Here is a 17,506-nt window from a genome sequence, read left to right as displayed (position 1 = left end):
GACATTATCATAATTCCTCACGCTTGGACTCAAAGCCTGTAAGTTAACTCCTGTTAGCATTGCATTGGAACAAATCTTTTAAACATGGTGAGGAGCGTCACATTTCCGGCTGACGTCAGAGGTACAGATTAGATGGACATTCAGGGACAAAATCATTGTACAAAATCAGTGCGTTTTAGGAAGAGACTGAAATCTGAAGCTACAAAAATCTACAGTATGTGGAAAATAATGTGTTTTTAACCATAAACCACGCAAACACATTGTATTATATCAAATACACAAAATAACATTGTTTTTTAGGAATGAAATAGGTGCTCTTTAAAATATATTTCAAAATGTATTTCAGGGGTAACAAATACATTTCTAATTTTACAACCCATATGAAAAAAAATATTTTCCAGCCCCAAAAAGTTTGTATAAAATTTATGAAGTATGAAATGTATAATTATGTATAAAATATACAATTCTGATATTTATATATATTTTAAATAAATATAAATGCTTTAAAAAAATATTTATTTTTAAAATATATTTCAAAATATACAAAAGATATATTGGTGAAAAATACATTTTTGTAAATATATTTTAGAACATATATTTTTGGGCCATTTTTTGTATATTTTTAAATATACTTAAAAAATTAGTATTTTTTTAAGCATTTATATTGACGTCACATTGGAAGAAAAACTTTGTATATTACAAACCTGTAAACATAACAGGTTTCAAAAGCTTAAAATGAAATAAATAAATAAATAAATAAATAAATAATATAATATATATATATATATACACAAAGTTTTTCTTCCAATGTGACGTCAATATAAATGCTTTAAAAAAATATTTATTTTTAAAATATATTTCAAAATATACAAAATATATATTGGTGAAAAATACATTTTTGTAAATATATTTTAGAACATATATTTTTTGGGCCATTTTTTGTATATATTTTTAAATATATTTAAAATTATATCTGAAAATATTTTTTAAATTATATTTGAAAATATATGTTTGTCATATAGTAAAATTGAAGGTTAATTACCATTAAATATGTACAGTGGTCTAAAAATGTATTTTGGACACATATTGGTTATATAAATATTAAATCAAAAGGTATTAATTTTAACAGCACAATAACACATTTCGAGCATGATATTTCACAAAATAAGATTACTATGGTTTGGTAAACAGATATAATGCTCAAAATAAAGAGACAAAAGTAAAGATCCACTGATATATCGGTCAAAAATAGGTATCGGTTCACAAAATCAGTCGATAGTTTTAAAACAGCTAGGGATGCACGATATATCGGCCGACATATCTTTATCGGCCGATAACTGCTTATTTGTAATATTATCGGTTATCGGTCTGATAGCAAAATTAGGCAGATAAATGAAAGCCGATAAATTATGGATTATTTTGGTTTGTTGAACCACTTCACTTGCTCATTGCTGGCCATGTGGAGTTTTGATTGGTGCTTTCTGTGACATAGCACGAAGATGACACGTGTTGCGGGCTTAAGAAAAGTATGCTAGTCTAGCGCAAAGACAAGATGTCCGCAGTGTGGGAGTTTTTCATTGTGAAAATAATATTAATATTTATCTGCCTATATATATATATATATATCGGTTATCGGCCCCCAAATATGAAGAATTATCGGTTATCGGTATCGCCCAAAATTTCCATATCGGTGCATCCCTAAAAACAGCCAAGAAAAAATGCACCAAAGTTGTTACTGGTCCACCTTTCAAAAAGTCCACCTTTGTACCTAAAAGATGTATACTGGTACCTCAAATGTGCATATCTGTAACAAAATCTTACATATTAGGACCATTTTAAAAGGTACCGTCCCACCTATTTTTCTGAGAGTGTATGAAATCCGTCATAAACAAACACCAGCATCAAACAGGAGACAAAACAATGTCCGTTACATGTAAAGCACATGAAGTATGTTTAACATTTTGACTTACGCATTGGAGGTGGCCAAAGACACAGAGCTAAGAGATGAGCTGAACTTCCTGCTGTCCCACAGTCTCACTTCCTGCTGACGTACCTACATATAAACACACATGTTAATTCTAGATCATTTTAACATTACTGCATCAAATAGGCTATACAACTGTAGAAAACTACCTGGTTAAAGCCAGTGGTGATCAAGTGGTCATCTTTGACCCAAAGGATGCGAGAGTCTTTGTTACCCTGAAGTCCTTGAACGCACTGCAGGAAAAAGACAAACAAAACAAACAAAAAGCAATGATTGATACATTATTTTAATCACAGAAGTCAGTAGGACTCAACAAGGATTTTCTCTTTGAAGACATTACAGATGGAGACAGAGGTGAGTTAATGGTTGGATGTTGAAAGCAGAGGTGCAGTAGGATGACCTGAAAGATTGACAAAAGTCTTCCTGTCCTTTAAAGATGCTGTTTGAGATACAGGACATCAGAGCAGACCTGTGATGACACTCATTGACTGACAGACAGCAAATCATCACGGGGCTTTGAAACAACGATGCCATAATTGCTAGCACGGATACAACGCTGTTTAAATGCTGAGAAACGACTCCATCTGATATGCGTATTTCATGAAGACCTTTCTAAAGGAAATGAGGGTTTATCTGTACACATCATTTTGTTGTATTTACATTTTTAGATTTTATTTTAAAATATGCAATAAATGTCCATTAATTACTGTGGATATATAATTTAATAAATACATCCACATCCCAAAATGACCAATATCCAGATGTACAGTAGTCTTTGAGCAAAATTGCTGTATTTTAAAATACATAATTGGGTGATTCTCACGAAACCATTGAAACACCACGGCACTAATGATTTTAGCTTTAAAATGTGTAATATAGTAACATTAAAAAGCATCAGAATTAACACAATACTGTGTTCTACCTTGCACAATGTGTGATTTCAACATAAGAATTTATAATTGGAAATTTTATCTCATTTTCTGCTGAAATTCTCATTACCACAATGTGTCCAGCTGTGTTTGAACATGCGTTATGTTGTAATTTAATCAAATTAACACAAAGATATTAAGAAAAGATGTTTTGCTAGACTACTTTAGATGACAGAAAAAATATTTACTGAATATTCATGTATAATAATAATGAAGAAAAATTAGGAAAATGATGTGTCCATGCCTGATGTTCTCATCCTCCGCAACACTTTTTGAGAACAGTTTAAGCACACATACAGAATTTTAATAAAGTTTGATTTTGAGTGACCAAGCACATGGATCAGTTACTTCAAGATGGCTACCAGGTAAGATCATTTTTTTACAGTTAATTTGAAATATTGTCTTGTCAGAATGCTTACACGACATTTTGATTATCATTACCGCAACAGATGCTTATTAAATGTTAATTTAATTAATAGAAGCATAATACTTTGATTTTAAATGCATGTGCAGAATCTCCAAATTATGTTCTTTCAGGTTTGTCATGTCATTTTGAAAATATGTCAGTGTTGATGTTTTCTGACTGTTGCGGTAATGAGATTTTTTAGGACTAATTTTTTTAATCATGTTACAAAAAGTGTTAAATGATAAGTAAAAGTTTTTAAATTAATGTTCCCATTAACTCAAGACTTTGTTTTTCAATGTCTGGTGGGAAAAAAAGTAAATTTAAGCAATTTTTACATTTTCATGCTTGACATTTTTAAAACCAAGTTTTCGTGAGAATCACCCAATTAACGAATCGGGCATAGTCATGTAAAGCGTGCATATGTCTAAAGTTGGAGAACCAACAGGTCATGCTTGCAGTCTCGTAGCACATCAATGCTGACCAGGAACAAAGAGTAAAGAAAACAGATAACAAAGAAACTCCTGGAACTAAAATCCCATTCATTCTGATGTTGCATGCTTCATCTCAGTCACCGCACAGCTGCTCATTTATCACGAAAACGACCTGAACCCACAACAAACATCTGAACAGAGCCGCTGTGGGCACAGGTGAACTGAAGTCAGTCTGTATTCAGAAACAAACTAGATGGGAGAGTCAATAAACCACTTAACCACAGTCTTAGTGGAGAGAGCGTACAACAATGCACTTCTGTCTGAATTCTGCGTTTGCAAACAGAGATACAAGTTTTAGTTTTTGTGGTTAAAACAACATACTCATACTGTCAGTGGACTTGAACTGAAATATTTATTTTACCATCTACTGTCTACCTTAGTGCTACACATTAACTAGGCAGTCATTTTTCCTCCTATATTGAAACATATTCCGTAACAGAAAAACTATGTAATAAAGTCAGACATGGTAGATGACTAATTTCTTTGAAACCATCAAATCATTGTCAGATGTATTGATCAGATGGGTTGATGAGTAAGTGACAAAAGAGGAACAGATCTGATGCAATTGGTGTTGAGAGATTTTGGGTGTGCAGTTTTGACTTCTTATCTCCTCTCGCACAGTTTTTGTAGGATTCAAGCCACACACATTCACATAAATATTATTCCCTCCAGCTTTTCCCAAACCTGGCCTGAATTTCCAATGCTAAATCTTGCAAACACAGTTTGAAAAACCTGAAAACAATAATAGATCTTCTGCTGTTACTGTATACTGAGACTGGCTCCAATCCCCAGATTTTAGTAGTCTCATTTTTACACCAAAACCAAAAGATACAAGAACATCACTCGCATCCAGTGTTGGGTAACGCATTACAAGTAACTTGCATAATGTAGTAATATTACTTTTCTGAAGTAACAGGTAAAGTGACGCATTACTTTTTTAAACGTACACATATAATTTTAGTTACTTTTTAAAAAAAGTAAAGAAAGTTTTTTTTGTTTAATTCATTTGATGTACTGAATTAAACTGAACATATTCACATTATGCACTCTATGCGTACACGCCTGTGTGGGAACAGACTGAGTCAGAAACCAGAGCTCTGGCAGGCCAGAGTTCGACATTTTTGTGATAAAATATACAATTTGCAAAACTTTTAATTAAAAAAAAAACACCTACAAGGCCTGAGATCAAGAGATCAAGCCTCAGCTTACTTTCCATTAAAAGTAACCAAGTAATGCAATTAGCTACATTTTTGGGAGTAACTTAATATTGTAATGCATTACTTTTAAAAGTAACTTTTCCCAACACTGCTTGCATCCAAAGTCCCTTTAGTAAAGTCGCACAACTAGGCGGCCATGTTTGCAATGCCTCCAGGCAGTTATTTTAGTCATGCAAGAATCAGCTTGAAAGGAAAAGGACAGATATCTCTAAATTCATGTGCTAAAATGCCAATTAAACGACATATTTATGACCCATAATTAAACCTGACATCAACTGTGCCATAACATTTGTTTCTTAAAGAAACACTCCACTTTTGTTGAAAATATGCTAATTTTCAGCTCCCTTAGTACATGATGTAGATACAGAAAAGTCAAGTTTTAAATAGGAAAAATACTGAAACTCTTTGGGGTTTTTTGCGCAATGCTAATGGTCTAATCAGATTGTGCTAAGCTATGCTAAAAGTGGTACTGCCAGATCTTTTGAATGGATTCCAAAACGGTAAAAATCTAATGTTTTAGGGGTGGAAAATCAGCATATTTGTGTCCCTTTAACCTCTCGATGCGCACTAGCTCGGGGCGGGATGACGTCAGCTTATTTTTTAACGCTGCTAACAATATCTATATAGCCTACTGTCTACAAACATTAATAATATTAACATTACTATACATCATTTAAAAGGTCTACAGGCTTAGCATCAATGTTTTGAGATACAGATTCTCTAGCATCATAAATGTAGTATTTTGTTACAGAAGTCCAGATGACAACAGAATATGAACGGGACGTCTTACCTTTGTGTTGATATAACGATCACGAATCGAATCCAGTCTGTTTCAGATGTGTGAATAACTCTTTAAAACCGTCTTATAAAATGCATCCAATGACCGTGTTTGTCCACAAATGTGTATAATCCGTAAAATATAGATACATTGTCCATTGTTTACATCATATTTCACATGAACGTCTTGTAATAGAATATAATATACAATCTGAGGACTCTATTAGTCGTAGCATTGTATATAAGATACACTCACGTTCAAACACGTGTTCAAACTTTGTTTTAAAAAGTATGCGTGAGTATAATACATAATATCCAAACAGCGCCGTCAAATATCATGACGTCATCTGACTCGCTCGTTCCTCCAACGACTTAATGGAAAATATTGATAGACAGAACGGTGTAGCCAATTAGATAACGAATCCAACAATCTTTGTGTGACGTTTTATTTCCTGGTATGGAAACGGCATTTTATACGCTAACATAGGGATAAATAATAATAAGAACGAATGTGTATGCATGTAAACAAAAGACTCTTATTTTGGGGCTGACTGGCACTTAGAAAGGATAGTTATGCTTATACTCTAAATGGTTTAGTAAAAACAACCCTTTTAGTGAAAGTAGGTCTTTTCATGGTTTGGGCCGGAATGGGGGTGCTTTTCAAGAGGTTAAACTCACATTTTTTGGGGTTGTTTCAGCTACTGCACATGCGTATAGGTCAGCAAACACCTCATGCGACTCTGTATAGAGCCCTTCCCCCAGAGAATCATCAGTTGTTATCAATTGATGATTGGTTCTTTTACATAGAAGGTGAGACTTCACAGCGGCCAGGAGCATTGCATTGTCCCCTATTCATAGTAATAGCAGTGCTCAATCTTGTTACATCCAATATCTTTGCTTGCATCAGTATGCAACGGATACAACAGAAGAGATGAATGCAAACCGCCCACTAAAGTTTATTTCTATGGACACAAGCAACACTGAAAAATACAACATCAATAATGGTTCACTTGCACACAACAAAATTCACAAAACAGTTTCTGCACAAACCAACCTGACGTCAAACAGGTAAACTCCCAAACAGTATAAAAACACCCAAAGTTTTTCCACCTCTATATGAATGTGGTCTGGAGTTTACAGTCGGCCAGCGATGAGGCATCTATCAAATCTACACACGCCCAGAGCATAAAACCACTCTCTGTACGGACATCTCTGAATATATATCCCTCATGGGACATGTAGATCTGGGGTCATATCACGCCCTATCGGACCTCATCTAGGAGGTATGGATGTCTTTGGTTCTCATCCAGGAAGAAATACGTTCGCTGGAAGAGGACCAAATGTTTCAACCCTACGATAAAAAAAAAGGTTTGCACATCTTTGTAAAATGAAAGAGTCAAGCATTGGTAACAATGGGACACTTTGCAGGTTATATATTGGGCACGGCAAACACCTGCCTGGGATAATAGCAACAAATCAAAGGGAAAGAGAGCGAGAAAAGCATTTAATGAAAACAACAGATGAGTCAGGCAAGCCTTTTCACTCTGCAGATGGTTCTCCGAAAGTAGTCTGAGAACATCCACATCAATCAGATCCTCTCTGAACTTCCAACCTTTGTCTCTCAGCTTCCCCTTATTTTCCTTTGTCCTTTTGCCTTGGCCAGGCCTCTGTATGACCCGCCCGTGAGAAGCAGCACACATCGCTCACAATACAAACGCTGGCAAAGACCCGTTCCGAATAAACTGCTGGCACCGAGCGCTCAGGAAAGGAATAAATTCCGATCCGTCGCTGGAGGATTGTATATGGGCCTGACTCACGCTCCATGACATCAAATCCATCATCCATCGAACTTCTGGATCTCATTCCTGCTGCTTCTCCACCTCCCCTTGCCAAACGAAACGACTCGGTGCAAAAAACCACAGAGGCGAATGAGACAATGATTGGAAACACAAACACAAGAGGAATGATAATGCCGTGTAAATAAAGTGTGAAGATGTTTAGCTTAAAGCGATTCATTTAGCTAGCGATCGAATGACGATGCAAAAAGCACACAAAACGCACAAGCCCAGATCACCGGTTACAAGACACATAATCGAACACATGACTTTTGCGCTGTTAATGCAATGCCTTAGCAATTTAGCTACACTTACATAAATAGACCGACACTTTTCATAAAGTATTAGTGCTGTGTATTGATAAGAATCTCGCAATACGATACATATTCACAATACATGCGTTGCAATGCAATGTGTTGCGATACTGTGACGCGCGACGATATAATAGAATATAATTTTAGGAAAGCGGTCACTAATAACACACCACCATATGCAAACCTTAGAAAAAAAATTTGTGGGGCGCGCCCCTATGTAAGTATCTAGGGGGCATGATGTAACCTCCAAATAAAACAACTGCCGTTAATTTTGTATGATTTTTATTTTTTAAATATTGATATTGCTTATTTTTGTTTGAGAATAGATACAGTATTGTCTAACGCAGTGGTTCCCAAACTTTTTCAGTGTGTGGCCCCCCTTGTGTACGGAGCGTTCCTTGTTCTAAAACTCAACATTTTAATAAAAAAACATTAAATTATACAAAAAAAGTAGTGCTTTTGGTTAGTAGCCTTATTTTTTAAGGTTTAATTACACAAACTTCATGATAAATTAATGTATTTCATAAAATGTCATAAAACTGGGGCCCCTGGCACCATCTCGCGGCCCCCCGGGGGGCCCTGGCCCCCAGTTTGAAAACCACTGGTCTAACGAATATCACCATACTCACATGTAACAGTATTTTCTTACACCCCGTCCATAGTATGGCAACCATGGTGCAAGTTGTATAATCGACTCCTGACTGTTAAATTACGTAAAATAATACACATTTAAGGTCTAGCAACCAATCACACTCCATCATTAACACCTTGGGGTCTGCATAAATATTCAATGATGCAATCGTTCATTCAGAATCAAAAATATAAGATTGGTGATGTCATAACCTAAACAATCCATAGGTACATATTTCCACTTTGCGTGGCATTAGAAACAACATAAATCTAATGCATGCGTAACTGTGCGCATGCAGAGATGTTTAGCAGATGAAGGTTTTCGGTGATGATGTCACTGGGAGTATTTCTGCAGCTGTGGTTATGAAGGAAAGGAGGTCTGTTTATCATACCGTTTGGCTCTCATTACCAAATAAACACTTGCTGATGTGAAGGGTGTGAGGCCTGCGCTCGCTGCCACTCACGCGCCTGCAGATGAAGCAGCACATCTGGACCACGCATGTGTGAGCATCATACGAACCGATAAATCAGTCAAGATAAAATCTGGTAATTTATTTGTAATGAAGTGGCTTAGTTTTCTTTTCAAAGCAAACTATTGTTTGAGTGGCAATGTAGATAAATGAAGCTACAGAGAAATCGAGTGACAGTACAAGACCAGATGTGAATGCGTTGCAAGCATGCGGTCCCATACCGAACGTCGCTTTATTGTGGTTAAATAAACTCAAGGGGGTGATCGGGTTTCCTTCGAACGCCTGCGCCGGGCCACTTTGATGCTTTGAATCACTGATAGTGTAAACAGACCCCTGACACGCCGTGACCTTCATCTCCTGAAGTTCATCTCCAACATCCACAACACCTAGGCCTCTGTCTGTCCTAGCAGACTTTGAGAAACACACACAAGAAATTAGCCGAAACAGCACAGTGTGTTTGCTTTAGCCGAGGAACAAAGTGCAGCACACAGCGTCGAGCTTATAGGAATCATACGGTAGGTGAGCACAGATCAAATGTGAGAAGCAAAGAAACCTTCGAATAAACACCCAGGAGAACCTGAGATGATAAAAATAACACCAAAACGTCAGGAGGAGCCCAAACCTCAAAGTCAGCTTCTGTCGGAAAAAGGATTTATGTGAAGGTTCGCTCCCAATCAAAACAAAGGCGTGCCGAACCTGAAGCCTCGCTCGACGTCTTTTGTGCGCAGACGGAGAACGCAGCTGTGTCACATAGAGGGAATGTCGATCCACCCACCGGGAGACTATCAGGTGTCTACAAGCACATATGGGAATAATCTTTATTCGTTTTTTGCACTTCATATGCTTATGGCAGAGATCAGGCCTCAAAAATTTAGTGCAACTTCATATTTTCCCCTCTGTGTAACCATCTCCTGCCTTTTATTGCTTTTCCACTCGCATCTGTCATCGATGCTACTGCGGCTCTCGGTCAAAGATTCAGAGCTGAGCTTTTAAACGTCCTCCATCTTCAGGTCTTCATCTACTCTGCAGATCATCTACAGTAACAATTTTCAGAACCCTGGTTAGGATTCATGAGAAAATAACCATTGACGTTTACACAACTATTGAAGTTGACTTGGCTGCAACGGTTGCGGATCATTAAATTTAAATGGATAGTTAATCCCAGAATAAAAAACTCATCGTACCACACCCATAAGATCTTTGTTCATCTTCATTAAGATATTTTTGATTTTTATTATTTTAGACAGCAATCCAACTACCACATTCAAGGCAGTAAAAATATTGTTGTTAAATTGTCCATTTGACTGCAGTGGTTTAATCTTGGTTTCATGACGCGACAAGATTGCTTTTTGTGTGCAAAAAAAAAAAAAAAAAAAACGACTTTGTTTTAGATTTTCGTCTTTCTAAGACCCATATTTGAACTTTAACCTCCTGCATTAGGACTACACAAGCGCCAGATTCTGTGTCAAGCACCATGCACACATATAGGGTAGACATAATTAATACCTAGATGGGATGTTTTGGGGCCAGATTTATAAATTTTACACAAACCATGATTTTGGCGTTAAATAACAATTGTTGGGATTTACTAAAGACGCGCATCATTAGCGTTGAAAAGGTGTGGTCTAGTTATTTTTGCGACTGACCTTATTGCATATGCATTTCGAGGACTTTCCTTTCAGACGCAAAATTTATGGGAAGAGAGTATTTAAAAAATTCACGCAACGCAATTTACTAATGTTTGCGTGTGTGATATTACTGGTATTTGTGCCACTACTTAACGCTGAAAAAACATGTCTTAAATCATATGTTCTATGAGATTAAAACTTTTTCGATGTTGCATTATATTGTAGTGTAAAATTACAGGAAAAAGTGTATTTTTGTATTACGAAAAATTTCTGAAATTACTTTACAGTATTTTTCCGGCACACTAGCTGCCAGAATTGTACCGTTTTTTTTTATGGAATTTGTTTTTATAAGATCCGACACACTGATGGTTTGTTAATGAACTAGAAAATAAAATTTAGACCAAATAAATTTGTGTCTCGAAAATTAACAAAGGTCTTAGGTGGAAGAACATGAGGTTGAGTAATAAATTACAAAATGTTCATTCTGGGGTGAACTTTCAGCCAATAACCCTCTTCTTATCGAGAACGATTTTTTTAAATGTTATACAGTTATCCAAATTGTGCTATATTTTTTCAATGACATTAAAACGTTTTCAATGTTGCATTATATTGCACTGTAAAATTACAGGGAAAAAGTATTTTTGTATTACGGAAAATTTCTGTCATTTATTTATTTACCGTTATTTTACTGTATTTTTCCAGCACCCTAGCTGCCAGAATTGTACCTTTTTTACGGAATTTGTTTTTATTAGATCCGACAAACTGATGGTTTGTTACCGAACTAGAAAATAAATTTAGATCAAATAAATTTGTGTCTCGAAAATTAACAAAGGTCTTATGCGGGCGGAACAACATTAGGGTGAGTAAAATGTTCATTCTGGGGTGAACTATCAGCCAATAACCCTCTTCTTATAGAAATTTAAAAAAAATGTTTAAAGTTATACAGTTATCCAAATTCCACTATATTTTTTCTATGAGAATAAAACGTTTTCAATGTTGCATTACATTGTACTGTAAAATTACAGGGGGGAAATTTGTATTACGGAATTACTGTAATTTATTTATTTACCGTTATTTTACTGTATTTTCCCGGCACACTAGCTGTCGGAATTGTACAGTTTTTTTTACGGAATTTGTTTTTATTAGATCCGACACACTGATGGTTTGTTAATGAACTAGAAAATAAAATTTAAATCAAATTTTTGTCAGGAAACTATCTTTGCTTCTGATTTCCTGATGTTTTCCATGTATAACTTGGTTTTATGGGTCAGTTAATTGTTATTCTGACTGTAATATGAGTCTTTTCATTGAGAGTTCACTAGCATAAACCTGATCAAGATTATGATTACAGAGTTTCCTGACGTACAGATCCGGAATATGATCTGGACTCATTTGGATAAAGGATTTTGTTTCTGGTCTGCACTGGTCACCGCAGTTCCCGTCCCTTTCAACCTGTGCTGTACTCTGTCATAAACCTGCTCTTAAATCATCTCTCTTTTCTTCACTTTCATTCTTCTAATCATCGTTTCTAGATGTTTTCCCAGTGGATTTTCCATTGCCCTTCTCCACATATGCTTTAATTAGGATGAACCAGCTTCTAAGCTTCATTTTCAGTAATGCTGATCTCAGCCTGTGTAAACGTTTGGTGAAATGAAACAGTGCCAAGAGAACAAAGCAAAAAAGAAAAGAGTTGGAAAAAACAAAACGCAAAGCAGCCATTTAATTCTTTCATTTCCTTTCAGGCCTGCTGCTTTTCTTTTCACCCTGATTAAAACCATCTTGCTGCCGTCGATCGGGTCTCCAAACAGCTGTCGGTTCTCCTCCCAAGCACGGCTCTGAATCTGAACTAAATCGTCAGAAAGATGACAGGGGTGAATTCAGAAACCAAAACAGACCGAGTGCAAACTTTCCTGGAACAAAAGAGAGACGACAGCTAAAAGCTGTAAAACAATCGACTTATAAATCGTTATGCATGCGGGCTGTGTAAAGAAACATAAAAACTGATTTGTTCCTAATATTTCAGCTTACTATATGGCTCATTGAATTGCGGTTAATATCTGTAATATCGATAGGACAAATACAGCAAAGTATCGAATAACATCTTTAATTTGATCCTGCATGAATTCCGACCTACTACATGAACTACACGAACTACAGGAGAGACTTATAATCATTTTCCCAGTTAAACCAGCGGCCGATCCCAAAACGCCAGATCACCAGACAGCCAGACACACAGAAAGGCCAGACAAATGAATTGACATGTTCAAATTGGTCTACTGGAGATGAAAACACACATTATGAAAATACATTATACGGGTGATTTATGTCGGTCTGCAGTTACAGAAACCAGACAATTATATTTTCATACACTGTAAATGTATATGTATAATGTGCAAATGGGTCCCTCATGCATCACTAACACATCTATTTACATGTGAACATAATGGCAGAAATATTTTAGTTCAAATACCATGTCTGTAAAATCCAAGTTAAAGTCTGATAATGTAAAAATTAGATTAGGAGCACCATAGTTTCATCACTGCAAAAAAATGATTTTCAAGGAAAAAAAATCGTAGTATTTTTGTCTTGTTTTCAGTAAAAATATCTAAAAGAAAATACGTCTAGTTTTTAGTTTTTAAATTAAGTGATTTTGTGCATAAAACAAGCAAAAAAAATTGCCAATGGGGTAAGCAAAAAAATCTTGAAAATTTTTCATAAACACTAAATTCAAGAAAACATTTTTTGCTTGTTTTATGCACAAAATCACTTAAATTTGATATTTGTGGTCTAAAAACTAGACTTATTTTCTTATTTACTAAGAATTTTTTTCTTGAAAATATTTTTTTGCAGTGTAGTTTTTAGACCAAAAAAGAAGCAAAAAAATTGTGGTATGTGGTAAAAATGTGGTAAGCAAAAGAATCTTAAACATTTTTCTTAAACACTAAAGAATAATTCAAGAAAAATTAAAGAAAAATTGGCTTGCCTCATTGGTAGATTTTTTTGCTTTTTTATACATAAATTCACTTAAATGTGATATTTTTGGTCTAAAAACTAGACTTATTTTCTTGGGCCGTTTTGCTCATCAAGAAAAACATCTCAATTCAAGAATTTTTAGATATTTTTACTGAAAACAAGACAAAAATACTAAGACATTTTTTGCAGTGTAAGTGGTAAGTTTGTGTTTTTTTCAGTATGGACCTGCAAATTGTAACTGTAACGTCAATAGTAGAACTTTCAGGGTTCCAACACCTTAGTTAACTTCAAATTCAAAGACCTTTCAAGGACTTTCCAGGTCCAATACCCTCAAATTCAAGGACTGAATGTGGGGACACATTTCAAATGTGAACAAGGTTACATTGTGTTACCTTTTAAGATACATCGTTATAGTTCCCTTTCGAGGGAACTCGCGCTGCGTCACTGCGGTGACACTTTGGGGACGCCTCCAGGGGTAAGTGTGTCTGAATGTGTATATCAAATTCAACTAATGATGAGGTTTAACGACAAACACAAGGTGACGCGGGAGCCAGGAAGTAAATCGCTATCTGAAATATTGCCAAAGACGGCGTAACAGGAACGCAGGAAGTATGGCAAGCAAGACGCAGTGCCTCGTTCCCTTCTCAGGAAACAACAGTTACATACGTAACCCGAGACGTTTTCATTTACCAAACACAGCTATGCAAAAAAGCATTTTGGTATGAATTAACATTCACATACAGAAGATATAAGCATTTAAAGCAAACAGTTTAGCACGTGTACTTAAAAAGTCTAGAATTTTTATGATATTATCCTACACTACACAAGGAATAATATGGATTTTTTTCCCAGAAAACTTCTTGCATAAAATAGATTCAATCACTTTTAATGACCTGTATCTATCTATGTTTTGTTTTTATTTAAACAGATTCACAAACTTTCAAGGATTTCAAGACCCGTGGGAACGCTAGCATAGCATTAACTAGCATATAGCACTAACTCAGCAGTCACAACTTTGCTTTAGCATTATAAGAACATTGTAGTTAATTTAATCTGTAATTTAATGTATAATTTAATGTTGGAGGTGTACATCTCACTGTAACATCACAGTCTGTGTTATGTTAAGATTGGTCTGTTTTCCAGCGGTCTTTTGCATGCACAAGGTTTATACAAGAAAGAGGAAACAATCGTTTTGAGGCCCACGATGTGTCATTACCAAGTACATAACTCATATTATTCATCTATGCCCAGATAAATACAGTTTTACAATTTACGGCACCTTTAAAGATATCAAGGTTATATTTTCACTGAATGTTCTTTAGATTTGTACAAAACAGTAAATCACAAAAAAATGACTTTAGCTGCATTTTCACAAATTGGGTCACATATACTGAGGTACAGATGCATACAGATGCACCTAGAGACGACACGTGTGCTATTTTTAAAGACATCATCTTGTGTGGATTATAGGACTCTGCTGCTGTTTGACTGACACGGGGGTCAATTTCTAAACAGCGCTCTTCCTCGAAGATTGATCACTGCATAACCGCTCGCCACAAAGACGTCACACTGCCCGCCATCAGAAAGAAAGACAAATACTGGCGTCGAGTTCAAATTGCCCAGATGGAAAATCAAGTATAAGAAAAATGGAAAGCAGAAGAGATTAAATCCTGTGGGGATAAAGCTCAACTCACAGCTTTTATAAAGTTGATGTCTGTCTGTAAACGTATAAGAGTTAGCTATCTATCTATATAAACACAGAAGAAGAGAGCAGAGGGGTCAAAGGTGAAATCAGCGGGATGCTCACGAAGCAGGGCGCTCATTGAGGACATGCTAAAAATACAGAGGCTGAACAGATGCCGACTGCTCGACCTGCGGCCCGCTGAGTTTCTTTCTCAGCGGTGTTAACTTACAAAATCTGGCAATCGTCTCCAAACATCTCCTGAAGATACCTCACCGTACTGTAAGCAGAAACTGTTTAAACACACGCTTATATATTCATTAAACACAATCAGGGAACCTAAACCATTTGCTTCTGTTAAAGTATCCATAATGCGAAGGATATTCATTCTTTAACCTTTCCCTTTATCCAAAACCTGTGGGAAAGTCACGAGCTTAAGCTATTTCACACGATATTTTCTTAAATACATGCCGTCCCAAAATAAAAAAAACAGGCAAACCTTTAGAGATAGCTTAAAAGTTATGTTTCTGGAATAGGCATCAAAACAGACATGTCAAAATCACAAACACACAGCAGGCCTGACACTTAAAGCAACTCAATCCAAGTCCTGTGATGGACATGGTGCAAAAAACAATAGTTATTAAAAGCCAAGTTATAGTCATATTATTTGACTGCTCGACGGCATCTGTTAAAACGATAAATGTCTGAAAACATTAACAATGCTAAATAGAAACACGATGCTCTCAAATTGATCACTAGCAGACAGCAAAGAGTAAAACTGACAAATCAAATTGATATCTGCATTTAAACAACACATCTTGACGGGCGCGAAAAGCCAACAGCGCTTTTTTGTCTCAGGTCGAGTTGCTGGAGTTTGCGGTCCAGCATTTCAGGGATATTCATGGAGAGCTGTTAAACGCCTTTAATTGTAGAGTAAAAACAAAACGGATGAGCGTTAAATCAAACGCAGCACAAAAGTGGGAAGAAAAGCCTCTCATTATTTCACCACGATGCTAATTGGTCTCAATCTCCACAGACTACAGTCGACCTCAGGCCTGGAAACAGATGATGGACCAAATGTTTGGCACCGTCAGCCGCTCGGAGACAAAAGGGACACATGTTGATGCTTTAGGTGGCTTTTTATGAAACTGAAAAGGGGTGACAACTAAACCTAATCCGGTACAAAATAGGAACTCAAGTTTGGTCCTGTAGATCTCTTGTAGCTTCATGCAAAGGGTCCATCCTGTCCTGATAAACCAGATAATCTTGGTCTTAAAGGATTAGTCAATTTTCTTAAAAAAAAAATCTAGATAATTTACATACCACCATGTCATCCAAAATTTTGATGTCTTTCTTTGTTTAGTTAAGAAGAAATTATGTTTTTGAGGAAAACATTCCAGGATTTTTCTTATTTTAATGGACTTTAATGGACCCCAACACTTAAAGGAACAGTATGTAGGATTGTGGCCAAAACTGGTATTGCAATCACAAAACTTGTGGCTAAAACTGGTACTGCAATCACACAACTGGTGGCCAATACACAAAATGACAACATAAAGATCAGTTGAGGGTTGCAACTCCACTTTTTAAATGACAATATCCTGGCCGGACCACTGTTGTCAGTGATATAAGTATTTGAAATGAAAATGATTTCTTAATGTCTAGTGACATATTAGGCCATTTTATGATTCATTGATATAAATTTCTTACATACTGTTCCTTTAACATTTTTAATGCAGTTTAAAATTGCAGTTTTTAAAGGACTCTAAACGATCCCAAACGAGGCATAAGGGTCTTTTCTAGTGAAATGATTGTCATTTTTGATAATTAAAATAAAAATATGCAGTTTTAAACCACAACTTCTCGTCTATCTCCGGTCCTGTGATGCGCCAGGGCGACCTCACGTAATTGCGTAGTGACGTAGAAAGGTCACGTGTTACTTATATAAAACACACATTTGTGGACCATTTTAAACAATAAACTGACCCAAAGACATTCATTAGTATCATTTGACATACAACAACCTCGGAACGGTCCTCTTTCTGCACACTTGTTAACACTGGTGCATAGTTTGGATACGTCATCCGTGAGCTTTTGACGTCATGACGTATTGCGTGAGGTCGCGCTGGCGTGTCTCAGGACCGGAGATAGACGAGAAGTTGTGGTTTAAA

At 36.0% G+C, this 17,506-nt stretch overlaps 1 protein-coding gene across 1 annotated transcript in view; it reads right to left on the bottom strand.

The window, feature by feature from the left end:
- Positions 1-17,506, bottom strand: part of LOC129436654 (coronin-7) — a 213,836-nt gene that overhangs the window by 101,272 nt on the left and 95,058 nt on the right. Inside the window, exons 8-9 of the mRNA XM_055194898.2 lie at positions 2,134-2,217; positions 1,971-2,053 (exon numbers count right to left, since the gene is read on the bottom strand). Coding sequence (XP_055050873.2) covers positions 1,971-2,053; positions 2,134-2,217 — 167 coding nt within the window. The remainder of the gene's footprint in view (positions 1-1,970; positions 2,054-2,133; positions 2,218-17,506) is intronic.

This window comes from Misgurnus anguillicaudatus, chromosome 19 (assembly GCF_027580225.2).
Source record: "Misgurnus anguillicaudatus chromosome 19, ASM2758022v2, whole genome shotgun sequence".
NCBI classification, from domain to species: Eukaryota; Metazoa; Chordata; class Actinopteri; order Cypriniformes; family Cobitidae; genus Misgurnus; species Misgurnus anguillicaudatus.
The sequence above is the reverse complement of the archived record's forward strand: the minus strand, read 5'-3'. Positions and strand labels throughout refer to the sequence as shown.